Consider the following 23,576-nt stretch of genomic DNA (forward strand, 5'->3'; position numbering starts at 1 on the left):
TGCACATAATTCAAGCCCACAATGGCAGCCTCAATTCTGGGCCACCAACGAGTTTTTATTTAATTAATCTATTGATAAATATTTTAATTTCATAATTTTTTCAAAGCTTTTTTGTATGCTTTTTTCCATAAAAGCATACAATTTTTAGTTTATTTTTCATCTCAGTAACATAAAATATTAACCGATTGTACTTTACTGGATCATTTATATGAATGAAGTGTGACCACTGCGATTATGTATTCAGGGATACAATGAAAGGCTTTTGAAGGTGTTTTGTGTTCACCACAAAACAGAATATGTTTAAAAATGATCTTTGTCCCATCCTGAAGTGTTTTGTCAAAGCGTTTTGTGCTTGAGCTATTTGTAGTCACATCTGTGATGTGTCCTCATGCTTCAGGCCATGAATTGCCTTAAATTCAAGATTTTAATTGTTTCATGATCCTTGCGGGGTCTTGTGCTTCCTATGGAAACATATTGCATAAAGAAACATGTTGTTTTAGGCTGAGTATAAATACTTCCACTTGATAAATATTTGCAATCTGCAAATATTTATCTGCAATATTGCAGATATTGCAATCTGCAATATTGCAAATATTAAAAAAAAAGAAAAAAACTCCTTTACGCTTCGACAGGCACATCACATGCATGAACAAAGACCAACTTTTCAGCTGTACCCACATTTGCTAGTTGCAAAAGTTGTGATGAAAAGGATACCATGTTTTTCAGTGGTCACACTTCCATCCAGCTCATTCCCATTAGAAAGTTCAATAGAACAATCCATTCTTGGACTACTGATTTTTAGATGGTTCAATACGTTACATCATCAATCATATATGGAATTGCTTAATGGAAGTTTTGAAGGGCTGACTCAAAAGACCCCTTTTAAGTCAGAGGTGTGCATTTTAAAATCACTTATCTAGTTGAAAATATTGAACTATCGACAGACAGATTGTTATATATTTTTTTTTTACATTTGATTTAAAATAAAATGTAGACCTTTTAGATCTAAATTTAATCTCCAAATGATGATACTAGGCTTTTATCTTTTCATCTCGTAGATCTTGCAATGCTAAAAATATATTGTTTTTCTAAGGATGAGGAGTGTTGAGGTGGTGTTTCTCTGTTTCTCAGCACCTCGATACCGTTGTACCCATTTACCTCCTGCATAATGTTTTTATATAATCTCAGTCTTGTTTTCACATCAGACCAGTAATATTAGCAGCCACGTGTCCTATTCGGATTATTTTCATTTCTTTCTTGTCTTAGCACTGCTATCTGTATTGATGGACAAAAGGGGTGCATTTTTTTTAACACATTCAAAAACAGAGGATTTATAATCTCTGTAAGTCTGCATTTGAGACTCTTGGCTCACAATGATAGATTTAGATATATTTAGGCCATATGCAGATTTTCTCTCCATTAACCCACCTTCATAATTACCCAAGCAATAAAATCTTTTATCATTGGGCAGTAGTATCTTTCTAATGAAACCAAGCTAGAATAATGATTTTTTTCCAATAGCTGGTTTTCATTAAGTCCCCCTAGTTATGCTTAGACGTGTCTCACATGCAGCAATAGACAATATATCAGCACAGTGATTTAGAGCAGTAATTGCTAAATTATCATTGTCTTTCACATTGTTTTGGTTCATAATGTAATGCTTCTTAGATTTTTGCTGGAATTTTATAAAGTTTTATTGTCTGTGATGACTGTTTGGGTGTGAAAAGTTTGCTAAACATGTCTTATCCTGCTAGACATGTTTAAAGGACAGAGTATAGTGTTCAGAATCAACCACAGAAGCTCATGCAGAATGAAAAACCTGTGATTTAGAACCTGAATTTATTTGGTTACTTCACTTAAGGAACGGAGACTAAGTTCATAGATATCCAATCCTTTGACACCACTGATCCTGCTGAAGGTACACATCTTTATCAGTAACTGTTTTTTTTAAAAAAATCTATAATGCAACATATATTTGTACATTATTCATAGCAGTGGAAATCAACATGCTTCCCTGCTTAATTTTCAAAGAAACCAGAATGAGTATGGGATCTTGCAGGAACAAGTATATGATCCGGAAAAGTTTAGGCTATCACAAAAACTGCAAATTTAACAGAGGCATTGTCAAATCGGCCTCTGACGGATCCCCAGATGGAGATAGCTTCTGTGTCTTCCTGGCACCCACCCCCCAAATCCTGACACAGTTCTCCCTTTAGAGCTCATGACTCCAACAATCTGCCAGTCAAGACTACAGCCTGTCAGCTGCAGTTGATCCTCTCTGTTCTCTGCAGACATGCAGCTCACCATGGGGAATGTCAGACTCTGTCTCTCCTCTTTCACAAGTTCAGCCTCATTCTCTATAATCTACAATGGATTTGACATTGGAGAACATTATGTAAACTGTAGGTACAGTAAGTCATTACTCCATGGGTACTTTAACGTATATCTATAAAATAGATTTTTTTTATTTTATAGTGTACATGCTTTACTCTGTCATACAGGCCAAAGTGCTGCTTACTAGAGATTTTGGGAGAGACTTTAGCTAGACATTATTATATTTACAGAGCAGTGAAAATATATTTCCCCTAATTTATTCATTTTCTTTCAGGTTTTTGCTATTTTGTCACTATTCAATGTTTAGACCATCAAACACATTTTACCATCAAAGGTCATCGGAGTAAATATAAAATACAGTTTATAGAAGCTCTCCAACCCAACCTACTCCTATGTGAAAAAGTTATTACCCCATAAACCTAATAAATGACTGTACCACCTATGGCTGCGACCACTGCCATTAAGCATTACAGTAACTGGCAGTAAATCTTTTACATTGTTGTGGGTGGATTTTAGCCTACTATTCTTTGTGAAATTGTTTTAATTCTGTCACACTGAATAGTTTTGGGGCATGAAGGGCATATTATGCCATTGGATCTCAATTTGATTTAAATCTGTTTTATTTATTTTTTTTTCTTTTAATTCTATTCAGAGATGGTCTTGCTTGAGATCATTCCCCTGCTGCATAGCTCAAGTGAACTTGTGTTCCAAGTACTTTTTACATGACTATTTTTTGCTCGACAGGTGAATGCATGGCTCCATCAATAAGTGGTCTTGGTCCTGATGCAGCACAAGAGTCCCCAAACATAAGAATGGTTGGCTTTGTAACACTTTTCACAATGATAGATGTTAATGACTTGGTTTCTCATCACGTCTTTAGATCAAATAATATCCTGCTTTGTTGAGCCTACTTCCTATTGTCTATTTATGAATAAATAATAAATGGATAATAAATAATATGACATACTTTCAGTTTATTTTTATTAGACCTTTACTTATGCAAGTTAAAATAGTGTTATAATTACTTTTGTTGCTTTTATGATAATGATGTCTACACACACCTGAACAAATACACAAATACATTGTTTAAACGTTACATCATGTTGCAATGTAATTCCCTCATCAAAAACACATACCTGGAGAGTTGTGTCGGAAAGAGAAGGAACTTTTTAAAGAGACACAGGCTAATATCAATGGATTGAATGGCGCAAAGTCAGAGTTCTTTTATGTTAAGTCTGATATATAAATTTTTATAACAACTGAAGGTGACATATCTACTTGCCTATACTATAAAACAGCACTATGTGCCTTGATGGTATATAATACTGCTTATAGATTGTCATCTTTAGTTTTAAAACAGTTTTGTTTTAGGACCGGACACTTTGTCTGTAGCCTTTTATCACCCAGCAGCATGTCAGGGAGGAGCATGGCAGTGTTACTCAAAACTTCATAAAACCAGAGTAAATTCTGGTCACTCTGGCACTTTACTGGAATCCCCTTAAAATAAATTAAATTGTAGAAATAGCAAGAGCAAAGGTTTTTGCTGTTTCAAAAACCATTAAATAATACTTGGATACTTGTAACTGGCTTAGAAGGGGATATGGAACAGAAGTTGTCTAGGTCAACTGCTTTAAGATTTAAGAAAGTACTAGGGATAAGATTTTACTGGTGAAATAAAGGTTATAGGTTGAAAATAATATGGTATGGTAATTTGATTTTAATGAATTTATTTCCCCTGCTTTCTTGAGATGAAAATTAGAACGTTCACTACAAAGAGTTAACTTTGTAATTGTGGTAAATGTGGGTTATTGCTGCGGAATGATTAGAAAAACCAAAAATAATAATTAGGAGGGCATCTTAGGGAAGAAAACCAAAGATATAAACAGTGTATCACAACTAAAGAAAGTCGCTGCTGGCCTGTTATTCATATTCAACCGTCATCCACTCAACATCCAGATTTAAATGTACCCCTGAGGGCAGGGTATTATATAATGTTTCTAACTTTGTAGCAAGGGATCTGTGTGCATATATTGTTCTCGTGGAAATCCTCAGCCAGTCAGAAAAGTAAGAAAGTAGCTCATAATCATTCTGTAGCAGTTTTGTAAATGACAATGGAGATATGAGATCCATTCACCATAGAAGTGTTGAGTTGGGCACCCTGTTAATTAACAAATTTCCCGCATGGGTAGCTTCCCTAAACACTGCATTTTTATAGTCTTGACAGGGGCCTGAGAGCAATGGTTTGGTATCACTACATTCTTAGTCTGTTACTATGAGTTGCAGTTTTAAAACGTGGTGGCTTGATGGCCTAGTTTACAGGCAGAAATAAGTATTGTTGTTCCCACCCTTTAATGCTACCGTCTCCTGCAAAAATCTTTTTCAGACAAACATTGCCGTGACAGTGATGAGCTAGTTTAGATGGTAATATGACAGTAATATCATGTAGTTGTGGATTGGCTGCGTCACCTGCTGGCACACACCAAACCCACGACAGGTAAACGGCATTCTCTCCTAAATATCATCATCATTCCTACATTTCAATGTAACACATAAGGATATGAGCAGTTTGGTATTTTCCCCTTTATTTGTGGCATATTTCAAGGTATTTATCACTGTTGGTTTTAGTCTTAATAAATCCTGATTTGAGCCTGATATGAGCCTGTCATTGATCTACTACAGAAGTAGTGGGCCTCACTTTACAAAAACTCAGCGCTATCACTTGCATGCCTGGAGGCTCCCACTGAAGTAACCAAGGTCACAAAGCCCCAGCCACAAAACTACTCTTTCTCAGCTCGGAGCAGAAGGCCTTTCTGTCAGCATTTGACACTGACGGTAATTCCACACTAGGGAGCTGAATCCCAGCCAAGATCCAACAGTCTTCTTATGTGAAGGAATGTCAGTTAACTCTGTATCATTACCACTCTCAGAAAACACGCACAGTAAAAAGTCATCATGCACCAACAGGAGTTAACTGAGGGAGTTACTAAGTCCTGTGTGCCAAGAACACGTTCATCCACTTTACTGGGTCCCAAAGGACCTAGCTAGGTAAAACTACACTGAGATTTGGATGTTGTTGTCTTGTCCTAAAACATATACAAGCACTTTATTGATTGTTCTGTCCTCCAGAGGGGGAAAATGCATCAAAAGACAGAAGGACAGAAAGATGTCTAGACATTAACGAGCGATAGACAGAGGAGGAAGAAAAGAAGGTCTTGTTGCTGGATTGTTTGGTCTTGATTTTTCCTGTTTGTTTTCAATCTTATGTTGCAGCAATCTGGAGAATTTTCTTATACTTTAATCAAATATGAATGAACACGACATTTATAGAATTCAGACTTGTGTCCAATTGGGGAGAGAGGGGCTTTTGTGGTTTGAATGTACTGTTGTTGTAGGATTTTTTGATAATCTAGATGTAGATTATTTATTTATTTTTTCATCTATTTATTTTGTTGTAAGAGTTACTATTTTTATTTGTCTGTGGCCGTGGAGGTACCTAATTGAATCTGAAGCCTGACACTCCAATATTAATCACATTTAATAGTATGTAATTGTGTACATTTAGAAAAGGGAAACTTTACTGTTACTTTAATGTTTTTCTGACACCATTATAATATATTACTGGCACTTCCTTCAGGGTGTCTATTCCCATTCCCATAACTAAATAGATATGGTAGCTTGGGGGATAAATAAGGAACAAAATAACAAGCAGCCAAAGACACTTAGCCAAGATTTCAATGTATGGTGTTCTGTGTCTCTCACAGGTCAACCAATCATGCTGAGCTAATGGATAAAAATGGGTTTGCCTGCTTTTTTACAACATATATTTTCATTAGAAAAAAAGAATGAACCCATGAAGTTAAATTTTTGCCTGCATTTTTGTTTCATTGAAGAATTGCCTGTCCCATTTGCCAGTGAGATGAGAGATTCTTTCCAACTAACTTGATTTGTACTGTCTTCCAAACAGACCTTGATAGTTAGGGATAAAACATCTGGTCCTATAAAGTTAATTTTTTTTCCATTTCATAGTTTATTTATACTTAATTTACAATGTTTTTGCTATTACCCCCAAATACATCAAGTTCAAAAATACAAAAAAACAGCAAAGTAGTGTATGTAAAATTATAAAATTTTTTCCTTTCAGCTAGACAGCTAATATTACATATTAGGAACAACTGTTGTATGAAAGTATAGTGAAAATAAAGTCATTTCCTTTTATTCTCATAGTACACAGTTTGTTTTCAAAGTTTCAGAAATTGGTATTTTATTTATATATTTTAGAGCAACACTATAAAGTGCCTTGCCTGACCAATCAATATATTTTTAAAGGATTTTAGATAGGAGAGACAATTCAGAGTCAAAGAAGGCACCAAATAACCGAACTGTCAATATGTATTTTATATCACTGTGGAGGAGTTGTAGCTCACTTTTCTTTACAAAATTGTTTTAATTTAGCCATACTTGAATGTTTTTGAGCATGAACATTTAAGGCCACACATCTCAATCAGATCCAAATAAAGACTTTGACTTTACGCTTTCAAAACCTTCATTTTGTCTTTTAAGAATTTCAAAAAGGGACTGGTGAGCAGTAGATGCCATTTATGCCTCTCTTTGTTTCACCGGGCTTCTTTTTAACCTTTTCCAAGCTGAAAGACATCACAAATCCTGTTTGTTCTTCAATTTCTTTAGATCATGCCATTGTATGATGGGTTTTGATATCCACTAGCCTACTTTACACTGACATGTTTTATTATAGTAATTTCTTATCCTGCAGGTCTGGTAGTCATCAAGTCTGTGTGTAGCTACTGGAACGCATCAAAAAATGTGGCTAATATTAGTTGCGTCATGATTTAGAAATTGGCGTAATTATATTTTCACATAAGCCCAGGTTGGTCTGGATAGCTGTTTTTCCATAATAAATAAAACAGTGTGAAAAAAGGCAAAGACAGGAAGGAGGTGGATGGGGGATACGTTCTCTCATCCCTGTAGTTCTGAAATATGTTCAGCTCAACGATACTTCACATTCTCTTTATTGTGGAAATGTATCTAAACATAGTGAGTAGAAACAACAAAAAAACAGTCCCTTTCAAATGACCCTTTTGACCCAGGCCTTGCAGGGCACCTGCGCTATTTGAGCTGTTTGCCTGACTACAGTATGAAAGAGGCCTGTGTTGGACAGTGGACCTCTAGGGGACACTGATGCCCGTGTCTGTGGGTATTGTGTGTGTGTATATATATATATATATATATATATAATGGATATGCGAACATAAAAACAAGCTGGGAAAGGCTAGGAAGTGTGATTGTGGAAGCAGAACAAAGAAAGTGCAGAGCTTGCCAATGGATGGGGCGCATTATGTTCATCTGTCTGAATGCCACAAACAAAATAAATATTTTAAACATGTTCTGTCTTTCTATCTTCTTTGAGAGAAGTTGACTTGAAGTAGTAACCTTTGGATGTTTTAAAGATAATGAGGATGTTACACAATATAATTACTTTTCCTTTCTACATAGTATTTTTCAACGAAGACAATACTAGGGAATTCTTAGCTAAAAAAATAGTCTTGTGCTGATTATTCACTGTACACAGCTTTATTATATGAAACCTTTTGTAGGTCACCATGAATTCTTATGCTCACATTCAAAAAGGGGCACAGTGCCATTGTCCAACTTGATGTCAATAGCGGAAATTAACTGTTAGTGCTGTTAACAGCGATACTAGCTGTCACAGCATTGCGTGCCTGCCAGGCTTTTTCCGAACAGTTTTGACTATGGACTCTTATTCTGCCTGACTACAACCAGCAGCACACTTCCAGTCCACCCTGCAAAGGCAGACTGCAGTGCAGTCTAAACAGCCGTCATCTAATGCAGTGTCTGCTGGTGGCCCAGCATCGTTGATGATTTTCACCACTCGCGCTTACTCCCTCCTTCGTGTTCATTTTTGGGTCAGAGAAAAGTACATCAGGCTTGTCTTAAGTAGCTAGGGTCATGAACAGGAATCGTAGCTAGAGCTAAATTTTGCTTTTAGTTGAATAAGCACACAATCTGTCCTCTGATTGTGACTTTAGTAGAGTAATGAGGAGTGAAGTGATCCAGAATAGTTTGACTGTGAGTGAAATTTTAAAACTTTCTGCTGCTCAAGATCCCACTTGTAAATGTTTTTGCAGAGCCATTTGAGTTAAGCAGTCTCTTATTCTGTGCTTTGCCCAGTTTGTTCTTTTGATGATTTCTCTGTATTGCAACCTATTGACTTATACCTTATATTGACTCATATCTCATACCGGATATTCTATATTGGCAGCTTAAGTATCTCAAAGCTGTTGAGTAGTCAGGACACCACTGACACGACTGCATCCCCTGACATTTACTGTTCTGCACCACAATCTGTCCTTTCTCCACTGGCTCCCCTTGATCTCAGTATGATTCAGCTTCCACTCACCATATGGGCAGATTTTTCTCACAACAGTTCCTGAAGTTTCAAGACTGTAATGGATGTTCAGATGGCTAAGGTGACTTAATTTACCTTAAATATATCTGTATACAGCAAGCAAATGGCACATATTGCTCAGCCTAGCAATTGTTTTTTTTTTTTTTTTTTTTAAATCATCTCTGATTTCGGGTAATCCAGTACAATCTTATTAGGACATGGTTTACAGTCCAGCGATAACTTCCTCTTATTAATAAGCAAAAGTGCTGAATTTACATAATCAGATTTCAAGATAACCTATTTTACCTTGTCTGTGTGAGTAGTAAGGGAGAAAACTTGCTTTGCTTTTCTGGAGGGGTATATTTTGACACATATTGTGATTGTTGATGAGTACTTTAAAACAAAGGAATATTCTTAAATAAGTCAGTAGTTTATCTTGTTAAAGGAGCATAAATATTTGGGCCAAAACATCTTTCAGTTTGAAGCAGCTTTTCCCCTGTTTCCTATCTTGCCATGTGTGTTGTTATGTCTAAAATCACATTTTTAAGAGAAAGTAAGTCCTTTTTAGTGAAACTTTTACATCCAGTTGGGCTATGAAGTCTGTCTGTCTGTCTCTTTAATGAAACCCTTGTTTTGCATAGAGCATTCATATTGAAATGAGGGGTGATCTCCGTGTTTTACTCCATCAGGGGAAGATAAATTACTTTTGCCATGATGTCACCATCTAATTCTTTTTGCCATACTTGTGTGACAAAAGCTCAGTGTTCCCCACACAGTCTGAGCACCTTCAAGTGATGAAGTTGCTGAATTAATTAGAAAGGAGGTCATATTGTATTTGACATGGTGAGATAAGCGAGTATTCAGCAATGCGGACAAAGCTTTTGCATAACATAACATTAACTAATGTCATTATTGGGTCATTACTGACACATTTAGAGTCATACTTGTGCAAGTTTAGTCATAGTGGTGCATATGTTCTATATTATCTGTCATGTCAAAAACATCCTTTGCATCCTGGCTTAGCTGTTGCTAAAATTGTGTATAGGAAGGTGATGCTGGAGCACTGATTCCCCAAGGCAGCATATATTTCTTTGCTATTGAAACACAAAACAGGTGCACAATAGTTTGATGGGATATTTGATATATAATGTGACTACAGTAAATACACAATACCACCCTTTAACAGGGCACATTTAAAATTTTTCTGACAAATTGAAACTCACTACATCGCATGTAGTGCTTTAATAAAGTGTTCTCAATAACTTGCGTCTGTTAAGAAGTGCTTCACTAAAGTGAGTCAAAGCAAAAAGAGAACAATGCTGCAAGTATATTTTGGCCATGTGTTTTTCTTTTGTTGCTGACTGTGCAGCTGAAGGGCACAACTTAAATTTAAAATACCTGCTGAGCAGAGTTTTCACACACCTGCAACACCCTGTTTTACTGTTGACCCATGTATTTAAAATTTCTGCCATTCATAGTTACTGCTTCACAGTTAAAGGTTATGGAAAGTGTTTGAAAGGTCATAGCTAATGTTCACTGGTAGTTTTGTATGTGTAACTAACAATCAGTCTTTGCTGGTCTTAGGAAATTATTGATAAATGTTATCGATACACTCACAAGTCCTAATAAAAACATTACGTTATCAGCAAAAAGTACATTTATTTTAGCAGTTCATTTAAAAAAAAAACCTATATATTATTTACAGATTCTAAGAAACAGAATTATATCTTTCTTTGCTGTATGAAAATAATCAAAATTAGTAGAAATAAATTATTTAAGTATCTCTCTGTGTGTAATAAATGTTTCAACTTTTGAGTTGAATTGCTAAAATAAACCTTCCACTAATATCCATTCAACTGAGATTGCTTCAATGTATAAGGGAATTTTATTGTAGGTTCCTTTATTCATTTAGAATATAGGTGTTTTAGAAGTCTGAACCAACAACTGAGTTTGGCAGGTTAGAGTGTACACATTTCTCTGATTTTATTTTATTTTTTCAATCAAATTTGATTTGTACATACACTGGTTTGGGAATTGGGCAGATGGGAGCGACCCAGTCATGATGCCCCTAAGTCTCCCTCAGCTGCTCAGAAATATTACACTCCAATGTGCAATGATTAATGAGGCATCAGAAACATGTCATATTTACTGTCAAATGCAGTTGAGACTGTTTGGGGACTAAAGAAGCAGTGATTCAATGCAAGTACATATTGCATTTCAAAGTTCACACATTCAAGAACTTAAGAGTCCTTTGGAAGTTGACTGGTGCTTATATACAGTAATGAGATGCTTTTGCAGCATCGCATCAGATTGAGTTTTGAAGAAAAAGTTAACCCCCAGTGGGCCAAGAGAAACGTCTTTGTCATCCAATGCTGTTGTTTGCGGATGTCGTTTTTGCATTAGATTTGTGCGTGTCAGTAACACGCAAATGACGTTCTAGTGTTGCGGTAACATTTTCAGCATGTAAAAATCGATGTAATTAGTTAATAAAGATGAAGGTGTTAGAACAGCACAGTGGCAGAGTTAGTAGCGCTGTTGCGTTCCAGCAAGAAGGTCTTGGATTCATGTCCTGGCCTTGGATTCATGTCCCAGGTCTTTTTGAATGCAGTTTGCATGTTCTCCCTACGCATGAGTAGCTTCTCTGCAGGTACTCCAGCTTCCTCCCAAAGTCTAAAAACATGATTGTCAGGTTAATTGAGCTCTCTAAATTTTGCTTAGATGTGTGTGTGCATGGTTGTTTGTCCTGTCTGTCTCTGTGTTACCCTTAAATGAGCTCGATGCAAGTGTACACCGCTTCTCGCCCAGTAACTGCTGGAGGCACCAGCCCCCCCTCACAACACTGCAATAATAAAGGTGTTTGAATAATGGATAAATGGATGGAAGGCTGGAAAGATGGAAATTGATGGCTTGAAGTTCAGGCCTCTGTTATTTATTATATTGATTAATTATGATTGTATTTATTATCCATGTTGCTGTTGTCTTACAGGTGAACCAATCAAGTTTGACCCAAACTTCAGAGGGCCTGTTCAGAACAGGTAGATACTAATCTTTACCTAAACTGACATTCAGCACGTGCACAATCTATAAAATATTAATACTCACTGAATAGCGTTTATATCAGAAACATGTATTTCCGTTGCACTTTATTGCAAAATAAAAATGTTTTTTGTTTTTGTTTTTTTGTAATTTAGACGACCCGACCCACCTGCATATGAACCCTACTTGTGTATTGATTGTCCCTGTTGTGTAATCATTTTGGTGCATACTCCTGTCACAATGTGTATGAGATACATAGATTATTCTTCATGCAACAATAATGATAATGATGACTACTCTGGTCATACAACCACAGGGAATTATGGGCGTAAAGTCAGACTGACAACTGGAGTTTTACTAATGACACTCATTACACAGTTAGTAGTAAAAATCAATCAAAACAGACACAGTGTTATATTTGGGATAAAACTAGAACCAGTATTTCTGTGTGAAGTGTGAAGGTAGTTTTGTTATAGTGGCACCAATATCTGCTGAGGGCAGCAATGCAGGACAGCATTAGGCCGGTCATGCTAACATGGGTTTTCTGTTGACAAACAGGATGTTAGGTTGGCCTTTGACCTTCTAAACACCTAAAACCTGTCGATTTCTGTATGTTGTGTTTACATCAAGCATTGAAAAAGTATTTTAAATGTGTATATGAATAGTGTCATATACTATTCATATGCACATTTACAGCAATTTATTTGCTGGGTGATAAATTTCCCCAGAAATTATTATATTATATATATTGTTGTTTGAGACCCTTTTCAACTAATGTAGTGAGAATGGCATAATAATGCAAGTATACCCTCTCAATATCAATAAACTAATTTCAAAATAACATTTGAAATTTCCAAAATAAGTAAACCATAAACAAATGAATTATGAAGTCTATGTAAACAAACTTGCCCTTCAAAATATATTAATCACAGTGACAAAAGGCTGGTATGTCACTTTTATAATTTTCTTTTTTATTATTTTTGTTACAGCTGTTACCATGTGGTGACAGTATGTTATTTGATAGAGTCATCCCAACCAAAAACAACCAATCAGAGCAGTGCCACACAGCCTGTGATCCACAGCGCTGAAGCCCGCGTCCTGGCTCTGATTGGTTGTTTCTAGATATCACTGGGTGAAGGCAGAGGAGATTGTTTTTTTCCAGATTGTCTCTCTTATCATACCATACTGTCACAACATATAGTGACAGTTTCAACAAATATGTAAAAAATATATATATATTTTATAATAATAAGCTTTAAACATCAAAAAATAAACATAGGCCCACTTAGAAGGGCGTAAAGAACATTCAGTTATTTATAGTAGAGGTAAATAAAACAAAGTCTAGAAATTAATTTTACATTTAATACTGATTTGATTTCTTTTAGTACACTTTGCAATAGTCTTTGAGGTTTTCATTCTCCACTTTTCTTTATGAGTTAGTCTTTTCTTTTTCTTACCTGACCAATCTTATCTTTTATCTTTAGTGCCAGTTTGGCAGGTTGCTGTGCAGGCATTTTCCAGTCCTCTTATTTCTCTGAATCCAACCCTCCGCATTACACATTACTGCGATGTGGCTGCTTGGAGGAACAGAGCACACTTTGATGTTGTTCTGACCCACAAGCTTTTCTTAATGAGAGCAGGGAGAAGAGTAACTCAGTGGTTGTCTTTTTTTTTTTGTTTGTTTGTTTTTTTCAGCCAGGCTGAATATGGTAACTTATGCAGTTACTACGCCATTTATAGGTTAGATGTTGTAAATGTTTACCATTTTAAACGTATAAAAACAAAATAATACAACAGATTAAACCATAAACAAATGGTTTATTTGTTTATGGTTTGTGTGTCACTGAGTCTATATGTAGATTTTAAACATAAATCAAATTGTCTTTTTCATCACTTTTTTTCTTCATTCAGAGTGTTTTATTTGTTGGTTCAGCTGCCCTGAACAGCTGCCACTCATGGATTTTTTTAAGCATGTAAAATATTGCTTATTTGAGCAAATCTCTCCTTTTTTTTGTCCAAATAATTTTGACAAAGCTGGGACAATCTGGCAGATTCCCACCACAATGGCTCCTGTTAAAAACCTGCCATCTGTGTCACTTTGGCTCCCGCAGAAAACCAGCCCTTCACACAGGATGCACACTCCAAAGTTTGCCACGTCACTCATGATGCTTCAAGTATTTTGTTTTTCTTTTGTTTTGTTTTTTGTCTTTTTTAGTTTTCAAGCAGAGTTCCTGCCAACAGGAAGTAGGAGAAAGGTTTTGTTGATCTCTGTGCAAGTGACATCTGAGCAGATCTGAAGTTTTGGGAGTGCAGCCATGTTGGAATCTACTTGAAATATAACATAGCAAAGCAAAACTGTTTCACTCTCCTCTTTTTATCAGCTTTCCTCCAGCACTGACCTTTATTTGCTTCAAAGGTGACTTTGTTTTAACACTCTAGTGCTGTGCTTGCTTTTTTCCTTAAAAAATGCAGTCCTGTCTAAATGTGGAGATGAAACAGACAAGAAATTCATGGAAACCTTGATAAAAAGACAGGAGAGGCACTTTCACCTGAGGATGCTTAGCTTTTAGATATTCTCCCTGTAATTTACCTCAGAGGTTGAAGAGTAAATCTTAGCTATTTACCATCGAGGATGGAGATGGATTTTAAAATTATGAATGCTATTTTCTCCATAGGAACCCAGACATTTATTTTTTGACAAAAAAGAAAAAAGATCTATCTTCTTCTTTAGACCCAGTATCTTGAAACACTTTGGTGATAGAGTAGCATATTATCATTATAAACCTTATATTCTGTGTTTATGGCTGACATAAACATGCATAGCAGTGACCAATTTTGACATCATGTTTTTTTCTTTTATGCTTAGATAAAATGGTCGAGATAAAAAAAAACAGCTAATAGTGTAACTGGACGCTTTTTCAGAACTCAAAATGTTGTAAAAATTCAAAAACAAATGTCATGTTGGAAAATAATATGCTTGACCATATTATAATATTCTAGGCATATACACAGTTATATTATTATAAATGCCTGTGTGTATTTCAGTTTTTATTCTTCTCTACATGGGTTTCTCCACTGGTGTTATCTCTACTAATTCTTTGTGAGGTGCAATAGAGTCTGTATGCAGCGATGTAGTCCTGCAGAAAAAATAAGGACAATTCATTGCCCAAAGAGAGACTCAAAGGAAGTACTGTTGCATCTTTCAGCTTAGGCCTCCTATTGACCTTGGCTTTGAAAAGTGGAGGAGATGAGAGCCTCAAGTCAATTTCCCAAGCAGACGGCACCATGGGAAGGTTTTGAATTGTCCTTCGCTTGAATGGTGCCACTTGACACAGTGGGCTGGACTTTCCTTCATTCGCGAATGGGTGTATTACTTCCGAGCATCTGAATGGTTTTAAAATGGGCTAGCTGCACAACCCCTCACTGTGCAGGAGGGAGGGGAAGACAGCTCGTTATGCAGCAAGCCTATAAAAGAGTGAAAAAAAGACTTAGAGAGGATGCATTTCTTTTTTATCTCATTTTTTTATTTTATATATATTTTATTTTTGGCAGACTGCTGTGAAGAGAGAGAAAATCTTCAAATATCTGTCTCTGTGCCGGTGGGACAGTTAACCCTTTGGGGAATTGGATTATTATCAGGAAGTTGGTTGAGAACTACAGCAGTTCTTTTGAAAGTGCAGTATAGAGATAATCCTCCCTTGCTATGTGTACATCAAATATTTGTAGAGCTGTAATTCACCTGCCATAAACCTACTACTGTGTAAGACAGTTATTATCAATAAATCCAGGGGCGCGTAAGTTGGTTTTCGTTTGCTCTTCAAAAATAACAGCAAATTGTCGGTTCACTGTAAAACTAAACTCCCTGTTTCGGGTTTTTATGTCCCTCTCTGTTATTTATGCTTGTGTTCTAATTTACAGGAAGTGCACTGATGTGGTTTGCTGCATTATCTTTCTCATTGTTATCCTGGGCTACATCGCCCTGGGTACTGTCGGTGAGTTTCCTACATTGCTGGTGATTACATCACAAAAGCCCTGAATTAACAAGCTTGTTAATAACCCAAATATCTGGTTGTTTGGAGTGTAGTAAATTTAAGATGTTCTGGTCATGTCTTTACCTTTCAAAAAAAATATCACCAAATATTAGTGTGTTGTTTCAGTCAAGTTGTAATTATTTGTTTTAAAAAAGGATTTTATTTCTTTAATAGAGATACTTCAAAATATGACCTGGACTTCTCCTTGTCATTGTGACAAGATTGCCCAAATGTTTGCATCATCTACCAATCTAGCATTTTTCTTGAATGTACAGACTTATTCAGTAAAATAAAATATTATTTAAAAGTTAATTTATTTCAGCAACTAAATTGGCTAAGTGAAAATACATTATAAAGACAGATGTTTCAATGCTTTTATTTCTGCTAATTATGATAATTTTCTGCCTTGAGTTAGGGAAAGCACATTTAAAATAAAATCACATTAGGCCAATAAAATAACTTTTACACAGAAATATGCACATAATGCACAGCTTAAAGATTATTTTACAAAATGTATTTTAATTCATCAAATGAGCCTCATCAGAACACACAAACTAATTTAGTGTTTACTTTGTCCATATATCTACCTACACATTTCAGTCAGAATTAAAAGACCTGGTTTTTGAGCAAGGCCTTTATTTTTGTTCTGCACTTTCTTGGAAAGAGACGCTGGTGTTAGCAGCTTTTATGACAAACTTTAAGCTTGTGTGGTGCCTGGATGGTTTTTTGAACATCTATACCAGTTCTGTTTCATCTGATAGTAACACTTTGTCAGATGGTTAATACTTGGTAAAATTTGGTGTTCTAACGTCTTTGACCTGAAACTTCATTAAACTGACCTCAGCCCTACTAAAAATCATTGCACTGTATTTCAAAATTAAATGAACTCTAAACATTTTACTAAAAGCAGTGGTCAAATGTGCTGAACAATATCTTAAGGCTCTGTGATGGTTACAAAAAACATGAGGTTACTCTACCACTTGCAAGGAGACATTTCCCCCAAACATATTAACAAGGGGGAGATGTAGGGAAAATCCAAGATAGAAACTGTGCACCTAATTTTTGTTTGTAAATCACTAAAGTCATGTGTTCATATGTTCATTGCACTTTGGAAAAGGTTTAAAAGTCTAATTAATAGTTTACATCACATGAGTCAAATTCAAAGCCCAGGGTCCAAATTTGGCCCACCGTAGCTTTTTATGTGGCCCTCTAAACAATGTCTCTCTCCAGTTTTTCACAAATCTGCAAAATTCACACAAAAACATCAACAGATCCCCATATTTTCCTAATTTTACTGACAATTTTTCTCAAAATTGGCCAAAAACCATTGGGTTTAAGTGACTGCTGCCTCAACTTCATTTGATGTCAAGTGATAGACTGTGACCGATACAGTGAATAATAAAAAGTTACATTTAACATCAGACATCAGTGTAAATATCGTATAAATTCCTTCCAAATATATCTTAATTAGTACCACAAAATCTGTGATTTTGATTGCAAAAAACAATCACAAAATCCTGGACGGACTGACCAGTTTGAAAAGATGTTCAAAATTATTTAATTTTAACACTTATTGAATGCTGGAATAGCTATTTATTGATATTTTAGCAAATGAATGGGTTTTATCAATACATTCTGGCACAACCCTTTTAAGAACATTCAGATTTTTGATATGACCCAAAATGAAAATAAGTTTGACACCCCTGGCTTAGATTATATAATATGACAACAGTCCCCAACAGTCCTGTCAGCGACTGTGTAGGACTTCCTTTAATCTTTATTAACGGTCATGTAATTTGTTGCTTTCTAGCTTCCGATAAGGCAGGTAGTGATCTTACCAGTGGCATTTGAAATGAAAACCTGCTGTTTCTTTCCCTAGCCTGGTTCCACGGAGACCCCAGGAAAATCATTTCTCCAACTGATAGCCAGGGCCAGTTTTGTGGCCAGACGGACACCTCAAATTCGTGAGTTACAATACATTTGCCTTCAAAAACTGACATTACAGTGAAATAATTATGATGTCCATGTTGACTGTCAGCTTCTCATTGTTATCTTTACGCTCTAAATAGACTTTGTCTACAGCACAGTACATAAGAGATGATTTGTGATTAATCCTGATAAGTCTTAATACACAGAGCACAGCATGTGTTTGTTTTTCTGTGTATATGTGCCTAAAGACCTGCTTAGAAATTGTCGCTCTGCAATAGACTTTTACATCTCTAATCTAAATACCCTCTTCGTCTGTGTCTTCTTTGTTTGTAGAAATAAAAACATATTATTCTACTTCAATATGCTGAAATGTGCCAGTCCTGCAGTTTTAATTAACCTCCAGTGCCCTACAACTCAGGTACGAGTCTGTCCGGTAGAGCATTGTACAAAACAAAGCATTTTTCTCAATCTTTCCTTCAAAACAGGTGAAGTTTATCCTCAAGAGATGTGTTTTCTCCCTCAGCTCTGTGTCTCCAAGTGCCCTGACAGATTTGCCACGCTATCGGAAGTTTCAGTTAACAAGAGCTGGGAATATTACAGGCAATTCTGCAAGCCTGGGTTTGTGTTGGGAAGTAAGGTAGGAAATAGTGACCGATGTTTGTTATATTCTTCCCACAAACTGATTTATAGTTGAAACCAAACAATTTATTTTCCACCTAAAGTCTGTTTCTGTAGGCTTTTTCAGCGTCAACATGAATATTTTTAATATGATTTAGGTTGTTAACGTTTCATGTCTGCAGTTATGTACTAAATAACTTATGTACATAGCTTTGATAGACTAGAGGAAAAGAGTCAGCCTTTACTCATGCTCACCTCAGCTGTGTTCTCTCGACTGACAGCAGCTCAGTGCTAATGACGTTCGCATGACGCTGTGTAAGGTGTTGTGTGGGAGCAAAAGACACCACACTCATACTGTTTGGAACTGAATCATCATTTCCCTTCCCAAATCATTTCAAGTGTGAATATTGTTCATTTCTGTCAGAACTGAACTTCAGGTTTCACTCAGGATAGATTATGATGGCAAAACCTGTTGGTCTTCTTAGTGTTTAATTGGTGGTGTGGAAAGTTTCTGTACAGCATCCAAAGAGATTTTGTTTAACCATGAGCCCTTAAAAATTATAGTAGCGATTATTGTACTTAAATATCTCTTTAAAACAAACGACTGGTCGATGACTGTTACGTATTTTGAGATGTGTTGTCTCGTCTGTTACTCTTCCAGTCAGTTGCAGAGGTTATTCGAGATGAAGATTGCCCTCTAATGCTTGTGCCAAGCAAACCAAGTAAGTGAAGAAATGAGTACGTACTTGTCTGGTGTCCCAGCCACATTGCCAACAAAAAAATTGGAGTTTGTCTGAATCACTTCACAACAGACGTTTTTAAGTTAATACACGGCAAGACTAGCCAACAGACTTTGACCGAAAGAAAGTTTTGTTTATACTGTTCATTGCAAATATGCAAATTAAACATGATTACCTCTCAGAAGCTGCTTGCTGTATCTTTGATGACCTGACTCAGGGTCAAAGATGTACGGTTGTACAATTGTATGTCTTTTTGCAGCCGTTTTCACGTCAGCACAGAGTTGTTGGCTTGGTCATCACCATGCTATTTGCATAATAGCGGTGTAGCTCTAAAACAACTCATTTTCAAAGGAGCTCAAAATAGGCAGAACCAAGCAGGTGAAATCTCATCTGAGAATAATTTTCTGCAAAACATGTAACATTTTGCTTTCTTTTATGTTGTTCTATTGTCTTCTGGGATATTCTTGTTATTTTCTACTAAAAAATAAACTTCTTGATTGAATGAAAGTAATTTTAAAACTAAATCTTCCAGGAATATGACAGGTTTTGGGCATAACAGCAAATACAAACGTTTAATGTTTCCTTTCCTAATTTCCTTCAGTACTACAGCGGTGCTTTCCTGAGTTCAAGTCAAAGGAGGGATTATTAACTGTTGCAAATCAGACCACCTTCAGAGACCCTCGCAACAACACATGGACTGTCAACGATCTCAGAGATGCTGCTATGTAAGATCTGCTTCCTGCCAGCCTGAATCTTTGCCTTTGTCTTTCAGAAAACTAGATTATAGTTTAAGGTTAAATTTCACTTGCGTCTGCAACACAAAGTAACTTACATTGACTACCCCTCTGTGTTTGCAAACACTTACTCTCTGTCACTCTCTGCTTGGTCATTAAGTTAAAAATAAAAATTCTTATTTTTCTGATGTCTTTTTTGTTATTTTTATACCCAGGGCTATACTTTTTAAATAATGGAAAAGGGTGTAGTGCCCCCTTCTGGTCATTCTTTGCAACTCTTCAACATTCAAAAATCTTCTATGTACTGTGTGTTTACTTTTGATGTTATTAAACATAAGTATTTTAATTCTAAACGTTACTACAATATTCGCTGAAATCTAAGTAAGTGACATCACAAACATCTGAAACCAGGTATGCACAGTACATACACTATAAAAAATGACGTAATTTCTGTAATAATTTAAAAAGAACTTTTTTTTTTTTTCAAAATCAAAAGTTTTCACACATTTTCCCAGTATTTAGTTTTCACTTGGACGTTTGTTTTCATCTTGGGGGCATGCTGCACATTTTCCATCAAAATATATAAAATCCGTGGGAGACAATTCTTCTCGACTATGGCTGCATCTTTCTGTGAACAGTTATTTTAACTGGCTTTTCAATTGTTTTGTTGGCCTTTTCCAAATAGGTTAAAGTCAAGGTAGTCTGAGTGGATGTAAACTTCTCCTGATAGAAAAAAAACAATCTCTAAACCATTCTACATAGTAAATTATATACAACAAACACTAGTAAACTAGTAATATATAGGTTGCAAACCTGGTCTTCAAATGTGTTGTCTCCTCTTTCTCTCTCTCATACATTGTTACTTTACAACAGGGGAATAGCCAGTCTGCTGAATGCCAAAGAAATTGGCGTAAAGATCTTGGAGGATTATGCAAATTCCTGGGTATGGATATTAATGTAAGTACAGTAGTATGTTTTATGTGACAGTTTCTTGTAAATTCTTTAAAGAAAAGTTTTTACTGTTCACTTGTCAAATATTTGGGCATATTCTGCTATACACAGTGACCTATCTATATACAGTGACTTGCAAAAGTATGCTTGTACTGTGCTTTGGACAGGCGAAGATGTAATCCCATCTGAAAAGGCTGCCACAGATGACTGGCAGCCTCTGGCGTAGTAGTGTTTGTTTTTTCTCATGCCATCCTGTCTCTGTGTTGCCACAGAGGCCTGGGAATGACCATGGTGTTCAGTCTGAGCTTCATCCTACTGATGCGCTACATTGCTTGTGTGATACTGTGGCTCATGATTTGTGGTATCATCATTGCAGCTGGCTATGGTGAGTGTGCACAATTCGAAAGCATCTGAAAAGTTTTACTTCTAGTTATGATAAATGTTATTACGATGGCTTCATTTTTTTTTGTAATTTTCAGGTGGCTGGCGGTGTTACAAAGAGTATGTTCTTCTGTTAGAAAAACCAGATACAAATGTCGCCATCTCTGATATTGGCTTCCAGACAGATCTCAGCATTTACCTTGAGATGAGCCAGACGTGGCTCGTTTTGAGTACGTTACAAACAACTCCCATACTTGGCGGCACATGCGTTAGTACCGAAGGTGGCAATGAAGACCCGATGAAAGTGTCTGTTTTGTTTGTGTTCTAGTGATCCTGCTTATTTTGATTGTGGTTGTCATCGTTCTTATGCTGATTTTTCTGAGAAAGAATCTAAGCATCGCTTTTGCACTAATGAAGGAAGGAAGCAGGTGAGTGTGACTATAAACTTTAACCAGTAAACTGTATATCTCTACCTTATTTCATACAATGTTTGATGTTGTTTCTAGGGCCATCTTTTACATCATATGTACTCTCTTCTACCCGATCGTCACCTTTTTTCTTCTGGCCATCTGTATAGCCTACTCTGCTGTCACAGCAGTGTATCCTTTATTTTGCGTGTTATATATACATGTGAAATTAATTAACTTTTCAAATATATTCAAACTTTTTCAGATGCCCCTGTTATTTTGCTCTGTGTGGTACTTATAATTTAGTTGAGAGTTATTGGGTTTGCTGCCTTATCTGGTGTTCCCTCAGCTTCTTGGCCTCTTCAGGTAACGCCATTTACAAGGTGACTTCCCCTGATGATAAGTGCATTCATAGAAACCTCACGTGCAGTCCAAAGGTTAGACCCACACACTCGCACACATCAGATTAGCAGTGTGAGAAATTAATTGTTTGTGTCAATAGGTTTTACTATGCCTTTCTACTTTGCAATAGTTTTTATTTAAAAGGATTCCTATGCAACTTGGTCAGACAATGTTTAGTAAATACATGATTGCTGCAGATGCATAGTGATGCTATTCAAAAATCATGTTCTGAGCGTCTCACTAAATACCAAATTCTCCTCTGTTTCTATGTTTTAGACCTTCAGTCAGACCAACATAGCCAAAGAGTGCCCTGGAGCACAGTGCATGTTTGCATTTTATGGTGGAGAGACTGTATACCACAACTACATCATCCTCCTCCATGTTTGTAACCTGTTTGTGTTCCTCTGGCTGGTCAATTTTGTCTTGGCCTTGGGAAAGTGCACTCTGGCAGGGGCATTCGCCTCCTACTACTGGGCCAAGAGGAAGCCGAAAGACATCCCTACCTGCCCTGTTTACGCTTCGTTCAGCAGAGCCATGCGGTAAGTTTCAGATGCACTTTGAAGTAAGCTAATAACATTGTGTATAAATCTATATTTATATGCTTGTGTACTGGGGTAAAGAGTTGCAAATGTAAAATAAAAATCTCAAAAGTGGGAAAAGATTAATGGTTTAGGTATTTCACTGTCAATACAACATAGAAAAAGATGAATCCTCTCATGAGAAGCTGCTTGGTTTTGATTATTTCTGTTCCAGTGTTAAAATTAATCGCAGCTAAATGTTTTTTGTTTTCTTTCTGCACAGTTACCACACGGGTTCTCTAGCCTTTGGTTCTCTACTCCTTGCTATGGTGCAGATGATCCGAATTGTTCTTGAGAACCTGCATCTCAAATTGAAACGCAAGTTTGAACTCTTTAACAAACTGGCATTCTTACTCTGAATAAAATGAACAGTTATTTCAAATAAAGTGATGTTGTTGGCTTCCCAGGTTCTCAAAGTTGTATGAGTCGGTTCCTGCTTCACTGCCTCAAGTGCTGCTTCTGGTGCCTGGAAAGATTCATCAAGTTTCTTAACACAAATGCATACATTATGGTAGGTCATTTCCATGAGCACTGTTTGTTAATTTGTCTGCTGGGGTTATAGCTGTTGTTTGGCCATGCTTGTACTCATGTGCCTAACTAACCACATGCTTTGTCACCAACAGATAGCAATATACGGGCACAGCTTTTGCAAATCTTCCAGGGACGCGTTTGATCTCTTGATGAGGAATATTTTGCGGTGTGTACCTGCGTTAGCTTTCTATTTGTTCCAGCTCTCTAGAAGCCATTTTACTCGTCAGCAAATACAGTGGCTTGCAAAACTATTTTGCACACCGCACTTTTCAGTTTTTTATTTGTAAAAAAAAAAATGTTTTGAATCGTATATAATTTTCTCTCTATGTCACAATTGTATACCACTTTGTTTTGGTCTTTCACATAACATTCCTTTCCAATGAAATATATTTATGCTTGTGGCTGTAATGTGACAAAATGTGGAAAAATTCAAGGCGTCTGAATACTTTTGCAAGCCACTGCAAGTGTCACAGTTCCTTT

The 23,576-nt window shown here is 36.3% G+C and overlaps 1 protein-coding gene and 1 long non-coding RNA gene across 3 annotated transcripts in view; both read left to right on the forward strand.

The window, feature by feature from the left end:
* Positions 1 to 23,576, forward strand: part of slc44a5b (solute carrier family 44 member 5b) — a 35,995-nt gene that overhangs the window by 1,350 nt on the left and 11,069 nt on the right. For both annotated transcript variants that reach the window (XM_028028136.1, XM_028028137.1), the window contains exons 2-18: positions 11,745 to 11,793; positions 15,713 to 15,786; positions 17,705 to 17,789; positions 18,088 to 18,172; positions 18,278 to 18,391; positions 19,034 to 19,094; positions 19,714 to 19,837; positions 20,720 to 20,803; positions 21,070 to 21,182; positions 21,277 to 21,408; positions 21,507 to 21,606; positions 21,685 to 21,777; positions 21,935 to 22,022; positions 22,264 to 22,526; positions 22,789 to 22,883; positions 22,973 to 23,076; positions 23,189 to 23,262. In XM_028028136.1, coding sequence (XP_027883937.1) covers positions 11,745 to 11,793; positions 15,713 to 15,786; positions 17,705 to 17,789; positions 18,088 to 18,172; positions 18,278 to 18,391; positions 19,034 to 19,094; positions 19,714 to 19,837; positions 20,720 to 20,803; positions 21,070 to 21,182; positions 21,277 to 21,408; positions 21,507 to 21,606; positions 21,685 to 21,777; positions 21,935 to 22,022; positions 22,264 to 22,526; positions 22,789 to 22,883; positions 22,973 to 23,076; positions 23,189 to 23,262 — 1,738 coding nt within the window. The remainder of the gene's footprint in view (positions 1 to 11,744; positions 11,794 to 15,712; positions 15,787 to 17,704; positions 17,790 to 18,087; positions 18,173 to 18,277; positions 18,392 to 19,033; positions 19,095 to 19,713; positions 19,838 to 20,719; positions 20,804 to 21,069; positions 21,183 to 21,276; positions 21,409 to 21,506; positions 21,607 to 21,684; positions 21,778 to 21,934; positions 22,023 to 22,263; positions 22,527 to 22,788; positions 22,884 to 22,972; positions 23,077 to 23,188; positions 23,263 to 23,576) is intronic.
* Positions 590 to 5,194, forward strand: LOC114151135 (uncharacterized). Its single transcript, XR_003596883.1, has 3 exons — positions 590 to 670; positions 2,407 to 2,411; positions 5,182 to 5,194. It is a non-coding gene; the product is annotated as an uncharacterized LOC114151135 (long non-coding RNA).

This window comes from Xiphophorus couchianus, chromosome 9 (genome assembly GCF_001444195.1).
Source record: "Xiphophorus couchianus chromosome 9, X_couchianus-1.0, whole genome shotgun sequence".
NCBI lineage: Eukaryota > Metazoa > Chordata > Actinopteri > Cyprinodontiformes > Poeciliidae > Xiphophorus > Xiphophorus couchianus.